Below are 10,507 nucleotides of genomic sequence, written 5' to 3' on the forward strand. Positions count from 1 at the left end.
CTCATTCACAAAAACTTAAAATATTTGAGGTGGCTGAGAGTTTAAATTTGTTTAGGATTTTAACTCTCAATCAAAGAATATTTTAGTTTATGTGAATAAAGCCCCAGATTCTTACTAATATTAGATCAATGTTATAAGTGCAGATAAGATCTTCCAAAGAATACAATTTAAATATTCCACAGTTCGATCAATGTATTGTAATATTATCAATGCCTTTCAGGAATTTAATGGCAAAAGAAGACTTTAAGAAACTTGGGTATCATAATGAAGAAAAACAAACAGCGTAATAAATTAGACATTTAATGAAATATGCTGGTATAAAAGACATTTGTGTGCAGTTTTCAAGTTTCTTCCAAGGGTGATTCTTCATGCTCTTGTTAGAATACATATGACTGGATAATCTGATCAATATTTTCTTATCAGAGATACATTAGACTGGATATTCTGATCAACATGCTGCATATCAATTGCTGTTACCGGTAATATCAACAACTGTATCTCAGGTCGGCTAGTGAAAAATTCAAGTTAACAAAGCTGTGAACATGGGCTGTTTGAAACTTTTTAAAAGTTTACAAAACTGTGAAGCATGGATTTTCTGAAACATTTTAAGGGTGTCATTTGATATTTATTGTATTCACTGTATATAAATATGTAATGAATGAAATAAAAAAAAAACATTTTTGTAAAGATTATATGTTTTATTTCATTATAAATTAAAACCTAAAATTTTACTATCAGAGTACATATTTCTAAATTTCTAAGAGTCTGTATTTTGCCAGAATATAGTTTTGCGTATAAATGATATTGTATCTCTGGATATCGAGAAGCATTATGTAAGACTTAGATAAAGAGCTGGCCGTTCACAATTCACAACCATTGGATGGTCTAGAAAGATGATTATGGACTTGTCATGTGAATAAATGTCTAATTAATAATTTATATAAAATTTGAAGCCTGAAAAAAGACCCTAAATGTGCAGATTTCGCTTTTATATAAAGCATCTTTAAATATACATTATGCAAGTGCTAAATCTGCCTATTGCAGGTCTTTCTTCAGGCCTGAAATGAAATCTAAATTATTAATTTATCCAGACCGTAATCAACTCTCGATGTCATCGCTAGCCTGCGATGTTTATTGGATTAGGATCTGATTTGCTGCTCAACTTTCATTCATGATTTAATGATGAAATGGATAAACGAGACTGTTTTTTATCGTACCGATTTTAGTAATGATGATCGAGGCCTCTGCCCAAATTCAATCGCTAAATTCTCGGTTCAGAGATTATCAATTATCTAGTTTTTAACTATTATAGTGAGAACTACCAGCTCTTTATCTAATCTCTCATAATGTATCTTTAATAAGGCCCAGACAGTAGATGTTCTGTAACATTTAAGAAAATATGTCTAGAATCAAATCTAATAACAATAATTCAGGTATTTAAATAAAATCTTTACTCAGTTATCATAAATAAATTACAAAAATTGACAAAAAACTTAATAGCCAGTTAGCACCATATAATTAATGGACATATTATTATTGAGGAACTATTATTGCCTTCAATCGTATTAATCATTTATAGCAAAATAGAAATTCAGTATTTTAGGAACATATTATAATAAAATAATAATTAATAAATAGTGTTATATGTACATAAAATAGGTTAACAATAACAGAAAACAAACAGTTTAATACATCCAGATTTAATCCTCTTAGTTTGTCAGTGTGGAATAGAAGTTTTGTATCACAGGATAGAATGAATGGGGTTAAGTCCTACTGTTCTGCTCCGACTGGGCTAATAAAGATGTGCACACTAATAAAGATGTGCATACGCCATACAGTGTGTTAGTAGACTATTAGATTAGTTATTCGTCTTAAAACAAGTTTATGATAGGCATTAACTAATAGTAGACTATCAGACTAGTTATTCGGCTTCTCTTAAAACAAGTTTATGATAGGCATTAGCTAACAGTAGACTATTAGTATAATATTCTTGTTGTACATTTTCTGCTTTGTAATATAAAGTCCTGAATTCATTAGATATTTTACAATTTAAATGTTCTGACTTATTCTGAAACAGATCTTTAAGTAAATTGATACCACTGACACGCTCACCACCGATGATTAACCCATAATAATTTCCTATATCATTCGGTTTACTCGTAACCATATTCTTATTAAAAGACATACTGAGTACCGTCAACAACATGGCTTCCAAAACACGGAAATTAAGAGCAAACGGCACAACCTTTAAATTTGAGATTCGGAACAGTTTATTCTCCATAACAAAGACGTCTCCATCTGACATTGTCTGTGTTATTTCTTGCAACTGTAAAGAAAAAATGAATTTGTAACAGAGAGTTGATTTTAAGATAACATAATAGAGAATATAAATCAACACTTTCCCCACTCCATCTTTTATCCCACACATTTAAAGGGGCATTATGGGAGATTAGATAAAGAGTTGACAGTTCTTGCTACAATAGTTTAAAATAGATAACGTAAAGAGAATATGCTGAAAATTTCAGTCAAATTGCTCAACTCTGAACCGAGATATTAGCTTTTAAATTTTACACTAGTCTCAATTATCATTACGAAAGTCGGTACGATAAAAAAAAAGTCTTGATTATCCATTTTTACGTTTATTTTTTTTTTCAAAAAATGTATTTCAATCCGCTAAATATCGCAGGCAAGTGATGATATCAAGAGTTGATTATGGTCTGGATAAGTTAATTAATGTCTAATTAATAATTTAGATAACATTTCAGGCCTAAAGAAAGACCTGAAATAGGCAGATTTAGCTCTTGCATAGTATATTTAACTTTCACAATAGTTTGGTTTTTATAAAGTTCTGCCCCATGCTAACGTTTTGTATGCAAAGCTTTTAATATCATGGATTTAACTGTTTAAGTCATAAAAATTCATTGAAAATCAATATGCTTGTTCGTCTCAAGATCTTAAACTCTGTGTATCAATCTGAAGTCAATCGGATTATAACTTTAGCCTTTAGAGTATCACAAGATTTTGCAAAGTGATCAAGGGCCATAACTTTGGCAGTAATTATCGGAAATCGTTGAAAATCAATAGGAATCTTCGTCTCATGACCTCAAACACTGTGTATAAATTTAAATTCAATCGGATATTAACTTTAGCCTCTAGAGCATCCACAAGATTCTTTGAAGTGATCAAGGGCCATAACTCTGGCATAATTATCGGAAATCACTGAAAATCAATAGGCTTCTTCGTCTCATGACCTTAAACACTGTGTATAAATTGAAAGTCAATCGGATATTAACTTTGGCCTTTAGAGCATCCACAAGATTTTTTGAAGTGATCAAGGGCCATAACTCTGGCAGTAATTATCGAAAATTGTTGAAAATCAATAGGCTTCTTCGTCTCATGACTTCAAACACTGTGTATAAATTTAAGGTCAATTGGATATTAACTTTGGCCTCTAGAGCGTCCACAAGATTTTTCAAAGTGATCAAGGGCCATAACTCTGGCAGTAATTATCGGAAATCGCTGAAAATCAATAGGCTTCTTCGTCTCAAGACCTTAAACACTGTGTATAAATTTAAAGTCAATCAGATATTAACTTTAGCCTCTAGAGCGTCCACAAGCAATTGTAGACGGACGGGGGCGACGACAATATACGACCACATTTCAATGTGGACGTATAAAAACTGATCACTGTATTTTTCGGTGTATTAGGCGCACTTTTTTTTTACCAAACATTTTATTTTCTAGAAGGGGTAAGCCTAATATATAATGTTAAGCAAATCAAGGCTTTTCCTAATTAACTTAATAATGAATAAATTCTATATGCTTATTTTATTTTAAAAAATATTACCTTTTCCAAAACTGCAGCATGATTAAATTTTTGATAACCACTGTGATGTATTAAGGCATGTGACCAGTCATGTAAAACAAGATCTCTGTCTATCTTTGCCCATGTAATACGATCTAACTGTAGATCTATTGCAATTACAGTATTTATTTTCTGAAAAAAATAAATATTAATTGAAATATACATATAGGTGGCATCATGTTCCTGAAACGAATGCATGACCACTCGGACCAAAGACCACTCGGACCAAGACCAGTCGGACCAATTGATAGACCACTCGGACCAAACAAAAAGACTACTCGGACCATACAAAAAGACTACTCGGACCAAACAAAAAGACCACTCGGACCAATAATAAAGTTTTGTTTTAAAAGTTTGTTTTAATATGACTACTCAGATCGCTAATAAATTGTTGTTTTAATAAATTGTGTTTGTTTTAATATGTACTTACCCGTGGTATTTGGTCATAATGAAGCACATCAAAGAAGATTAATTAACAAAACAACGATAAATGAGTAGTGTTGATAATGTACTCACCCATGTTACAAGGTAATAAAGTAGATGAAGCACATGAAAGAAAATTGGTTCATTTTTAATTGGTGTGATTGGAGTAATGTCCAAGCGCTTAAATTGTATATAAACATTTTTGTCTACGATATCACCTTAGGTGGAAGTGGACATTAAACCCCAGAAACCAACCATATTTCATTATCATTTGTCAAAATGTCTGATACGTGTATAGTTTGTGATTCTTTAGTTCGACTTCGACCAAGGCAGGAGGCTGTACTGTGTGACGGGTGTGAAAGATGGCAGCACAGAACCTGTAATACTGGTATGTACATTTAATTGCTTACAAATCTAGACAATGTAATCGCCGTTGAAGACATTAGATTTTTACCATATAATTTTGTATTTTATATAATTCATATAATTTTTGTAGGTTTTCCAGGCAATCTTAGAGCTGTTACCTACTGAACCAGCTGTAAAATCGTTTGTTGTCGACTTTGAGGCGGGGTTATGGCAGGCGCTAAGATCCGTTTTCGATAATCCTGCAATTCAAGGTTGTGCATTTCACTGGGGACAGGCCGTATGGCGAAAGGTGCAGGAAAATGGTCTTCAGGTAAGTTTTTTTAGAAAGCTCCTTGCCTTGCCATTTTTGCCATCAGAGCATATTTTGCCGGCGTTTACAAAACTGGAGGAAAAGGCCGACAACGAACAAATTAGATCCGTTTTAAATTACGTGAAAGACACTTGGATAGTAAATACTGTGTGGCCAATTTCGTCGTGGTGTGTGTTCGGCCTTACCATCAGGACCAACAACGATGTCGAAGGGTGGCATAACCGTATCAACCAGAAAGCAAAAAAAGGAAATCTACAATTTTATTTGTTGATAAATCTACTTTACAAAGAAGCCAGCCAACTGCCTCAACAGATGAAAATGATATCAGAAGGGAAATAAAAAAGACACCAAAAAAACGGACCCGTTCAATACAGGGAAAACTTTTTGCTATTTGGAAACTTTACCACGAAGAAGCAATCAGCACAAGCCAACTATTAAAGAAATGTGGGTTAATTTACGGTCCAAGCGAATAGGTCACTAGACATATCACAGTCATATCAAAAACTAAAAAAAAAAAAAGAAAGTTTTTTAATAAATTGTTGATGTAATAAATATGAATATGCTACTTACCTGTACCATATATGTCACGTGCATATTAAAAATAAAAAATTATTTTATAAATTGTTGATGTAATAAATATGAATATTTGCTCTTATGTAAGGAAGGGAAGGATGACATTTTTAAATTATGTATAGATTCACCTATAAATTATTCGCTTCTTTGTATTGTTTTTTTTAAATAAAAAATATTTATTTAATGTAAAAATCTGTATTTTATTTCTTAAGTGAATAAGGGTTGGTCCGAGTGGTCTTCCAACATAAATTGACTGGTCCGAGGGGCAACATAAATATTGGTCCGAGTGGTCTTCCAACATAAATTGACTGGTCCGAGGGGCAACATAAATATTGGTCCGAGTGGTCTTCCAACATACATTGACTGGTCCGAGGGGCAACATAAATATTGGTCCGAGTGGTCTTTTGGGTTGGTCCGAGTGGTCCGGGTACCCCTGAAACAATAACCATGAGTTTTCCAACATCTACGGCGTTAAAGCGAGATCAAGCCTTCTACTGAAGATGAGGTGGCATTGACTTTTGACCATATCTCGCTTACATGTATGTGTTATGAAGAGGATGCTGGCTCACTAACCTGGAGGTCGAGTATTCGATCCCAGTGTTGGCCGAAAAAGTTCATCAGGATTTTCCAGCATGCTTCCTCGTCACTGGTGCAGGACGAAGGGCCTTGTAAAAGTACCTTTGTTAGAATTTGATATAAGAGTAGGCCGTAGCACCACTCTAACTTGTAGCAAGATTTAACTCATAACACACTGAATGGCGTATGCCTGTCTTTTCTTTTCATTTATTTTCTTGTACACACATCTAAAATTAAATGGCTCCTGACCTTGTGAATGACTTTTGAGTTAATATTTAAACTTTTGTTGTAGCTCGAGAGAGTGTAAGTAACTACAATCTGAAAGGCTGTTGATATATTATATAAAAGTATTATTAATGTCTCTTACCATAAGTTCTTCAGATGACAATTTGGGATTAAATAAGGTATTTCGAGATTTCTTAATGCCAATGTCATTTTTTTCTTGGGCTAAAACCTCTGGCGATTTGATGATAAAGTCACAGTATTTCTCTAAAACAAGTGGTCCAATGCCACTAATATTTAATACATCACTTATACTGTTAAACTGACCATTTGTTGATCTATACTGTTGAATGGCTACAGCTCTTTGCATTAACATAACACGAGGAACAAAAAGTTCATTAGCTGTACTCTGATTTAAATGTTGTAATATCTTTTGACGTTGTTCTTCATTATATTTACTGTTTAAACTTTCACCTCTTTTCGTAGAATATCTTTTACATCTAACCTGTAATTATCAGTTCAAATATGATTAGTTAATATTTTTTTTTTTTTTTTGACTATACTATGACTGACCGTAAAATGAAATGGACTGACCATACATATGAAAATAGTGTTGGATTATTATAAATTTGTGTCAGATGTGGCAAGAAATGATTCCTTTTGTCGAACAAAGAAGAAAAATAGTGAAAAATAGACGGTAAGGATTCCAAATTAGCCTTAGAACTGAGATGGGGGAAAAGCCTTATTTTCATATAAGTTGTCATTTAGGACACACCAGTAACGAAGATAGAGCACTGTGGGTCTCTATGACTTCCTTAGGCCTACTAAAAAAGTAACTAGCACTAGCTAGTAGGCCTATAGCTAATTTTATAATTGCATATTTTATTTACTGCACTATTTAATCTAGATAACAAACCTTAATCTCTCAACCCTCCGTGTTTCGAGATAAGAGATGATGCTAGTTATTACCTTCAGTGTAGCACATGCAGGAGCGATTCGCACCCGGCATTTGTAAACAAAATTGACAATATTTTTAATCAAAACAACGATTGGTTATTGTTATTTATAATATTTCTGCCACACCCAACTACAATTAAGCATATAATTCTACCCTAAACGGGTACAAATTCCTTCTTTTTAAATCAAAGTGACAGTAGATTGCTTTTTCCGACATTTTAAATTTATGTCTGTAACACATAAAGACGGGGCCTCGTGTGCAATAGCCAATCAAAGTACCCATCAGAGTTGCGCAGTAGTAATACGGCGTAATTATGAACGTCCAAATCAATTTTGATAAAAACAACGCTTGATTTACTTTATTGTCAATATTTGCTGATAAATGAATGTTGTTTCAGTAGATTGGACTGCGTATGTACAATAAGTACTAATAGTATAAAATTAACTTATTTTTAAGATGGTACATACATTAATAAAGAAATGGAGTTTGCCACTTGGAACTAAAGGCATCCAATCGTAGCTAAAAACAAGCACATCAGTATATCTTAGCGTTTTTAGTTACGTTCTCGTAGCTATATTTAATCCACCCCAGATTGAGTTTTTTTTTTTTTAATGCTAGTCGGCGCAGTACGTTGATCCGGCTACTTAGGGTTAGTAGTGGAAGTCAAAAGTAGCCGGGTCAACGTACTAGGCCCGCTAGTCTATACTGATCTATTAGAAACTAGGAAACGCGTCAGCTATTTTAGAAACAATCGTGTATTTGGTCTGTTCTCAGGTAAATTGCAAAACCGAAAGTAACATGATGAACCCACACACTTGTGACTTGACACTGAAGTTGCTTTCCAATGTAGTCAAGCTAGAAATAATAAACTTACATGCTTTAAAGGGTATGACGTGTTAATGGAAAGGTGAAAATGTCTGAACAATTTGGAACTTCTCTGTAGCAACTCCATAACAAATAATTATTAATTATTTCCGTGTGCACAAACAAAACTCTACCGGCTTCTGTTTTCATTCTAGTTGTACCACTTTTTCCTTAGTGGAAGAAGAGTAGAGGCTAAAATTGGAGTTACCTCCCCTACACCGAAGTCCCCATAATCAATTTAAAAAAGAAAAAAAATTACCGAACTACAACACCTTCTTATTTGGATAAACAACAATTATATAGTAAAAAAAAAAATAAAAAAAATGTAAATACCAGTGCTCTTGGCAGCTTTGCATTGCCTAAATTTTTTTAATTGTTTTGTATTTGGGGGTTTAGCCCAGAAGGACGTTAAACCCCATTTAATTTTATTTTATTTGAAGTAAAGTCATACAAAAAAGACCTACACCAACCCAAAATAAAACAAAACAAATCCACACAATCAAAAATCTGAAAGCAAGCCGAATGAAAACCCGAAAGTAAGCCAAATGATCCCCAAGATACATATATTACACATACGTGTTCAAAACATTTGAAGCTAAACTAAAGATAGGCCTATGCATTAGGCACATTTAGCTCTTATATTATGTGCATTGCCAAATTGTAGGTGTTGATTAATAATTAGTTCCTTTAGGAACGGTCTCTGATCGGACGCTGTCCTCTGACCGTTCCTGTCCGTTCCTGCACAGACCGCATGTTTTTTTAATCGCAAAATTCTACTTGAAAATAGTGTTGGATTATTTTAAATTTGTGTCAGATGTGGCGAGAAATGGTTCCTTTTGGCGAAAACAAAAAGAATCACGGTTAAAAATAGAAGATGGGGGATTTCAAAATAGCCTTAGCCAGAGGTAGGGAAGAGCGGTATTTTCATGTTGCGGCTTAATTATTAGGAACGAATAGGTAGGTCAGAGGACAGCGTCCATCCAGAGACTGATTGATAATAACCTTTATCTAAGATAAAAAGCTTTATCTTTACTTTCAGATAACTCCAAATTCCACATATAGCCCAACTGATGTGTGAATTCAGCACATATGGCATTGTTGAAAACGCTTGAGTATTATCTTTATTAAGTGTTGTTGTTCTGATTTGGGAAAAGATAACACGTCTTCCAACATAGTACCTTTGCTACCACGCTGTTATGGCTTGTACAGCATTGGCCAGTATCTTCCTTACTCTGTATATCAGCAGTATTTATGCCGATTTCCCTTTTCGTAATGTATCGTTGTCGTGGGAAGAACGTGCAGACGATTTGGTGAACAGGTTAACACTAGAGGAAATACAGGATCAATTAGCTAAAGGTACAGACGCATCACCTTCCATTCCTAGACTAGGTATAGGTCATTATGTCTGGTGGAGTAACTGTGGGAGAGGCGATGTTAGAGCAGGTAATGCCACTGCCTTTCCAGAATCTATTGGTCTAGCAGCAGCGTTCAGGTAGGTGCACGTATGTCTAGAATTCATTTGTATACAAAGATTATTGCTTTCAGAGATACAAACAACACACTAGATAGAAAAACATCTACCGAATTACGAACAATAATAAAAAATATAATTACCAGGTTTTTTTATTGTTTGGGTTGCTTTTCATGTGGTGGACCAGTCAATGTAACTAAGATATTAAGACACAGACAAGCAAACTGGAGTGATAAAGTAATATATATCAAATTATGAGATCCCTAAAATTCATAGTTACACCCGGGATCAGACAGAAAAGCTAAAGGGTGGTATACTGTAAAGAAAAAAGAAAACTGGGATGAGTTGTGGCAGAGTTAGTCAAGAAAAGGTTGTTTCATAATCTTTTGACCATCCTCTTCGGAAATCATTACCTCCATTGTAAACACAGAAGTTGTATGAAATGTAGGTAATGCTGTAATGACGGATTTAGTGCTCTTCAGCTTATTAACACCCTTACAGACCTCGATCCCTCCCTAGTAACAGTAACTATTCTTTATTCCACAATGATTTGAAACACCCGGTTTCCTGGTGTGGGCCCAATTATATTGCCGTGTTAACACGCGTAACATAAAAGTAGTGTATGTGAGATTATTTTTTTGGGAGTCCTGTGGCCGAATGGTTAACGAGTACGCGATGTATCAGAAGGCCTGTCATGGAGTCAAATGACGTGGTTTGATTCCCCGCATGTACGTGACAAGGAGTGATGTCGCCTGTCCAGCCTCGTAGGTATTATTGAAATAAAATTGAACCATATGTTAGTCTCTCTTTCTTTTTTGTATTTAAGTCCAGATCTGATGTTTCAAATAGCAAGGGTTGGAGCATACGAGACACGAGCTA

General features: G+C 34.2%; 1 protein-coding gene across 1 annotated transcript; it reads right to left on the reverse strand.

Annotated features, from left to right (window-relative positions):
• Window positions 1-677: 677 nt before the first annotated feature.
• Window positions 678-8,320, reverse strand: LOC126811653 (transcription elongation factor, mitochondrial). Its single transcript, XM_050537454.2, has 4 exons — window positions 8,168-8,320; window positions 6,481-6,840; window positions 3,848-3,997; window positions 678-2,326 (listed from the first exon to the last, which is right to left on the reverse strand). The coding sequence occupies exons 1-4, from the start codon at window positions 8,243-8,245 to the stop codon at window positions 1,922-1,924; spliced, it is 993 nt and encodes a 330-aa protein (XP_050393411.1). The 5' UTR covers window positions 8,246-8,320; the 3' UTR covers window positions 678-1,921.
• Window positions 8,321-10,507: the final 2,187 nt, after the last annotated feature.

The sequence above is a fragment of the Patella vulgata genome, chromosome 2, assembly GCF_932274485.2.
Source record: "Patella vulgata chromosome 2, xgPatVulg1.2, whole genome shotgun sequence".
Classification (NCBI taxonomy): domain Eukaryota; kingdom Metazoa; phylum Mollusca; class Gastropoda; family Patellidae; genus Patella; species Patella vulgata.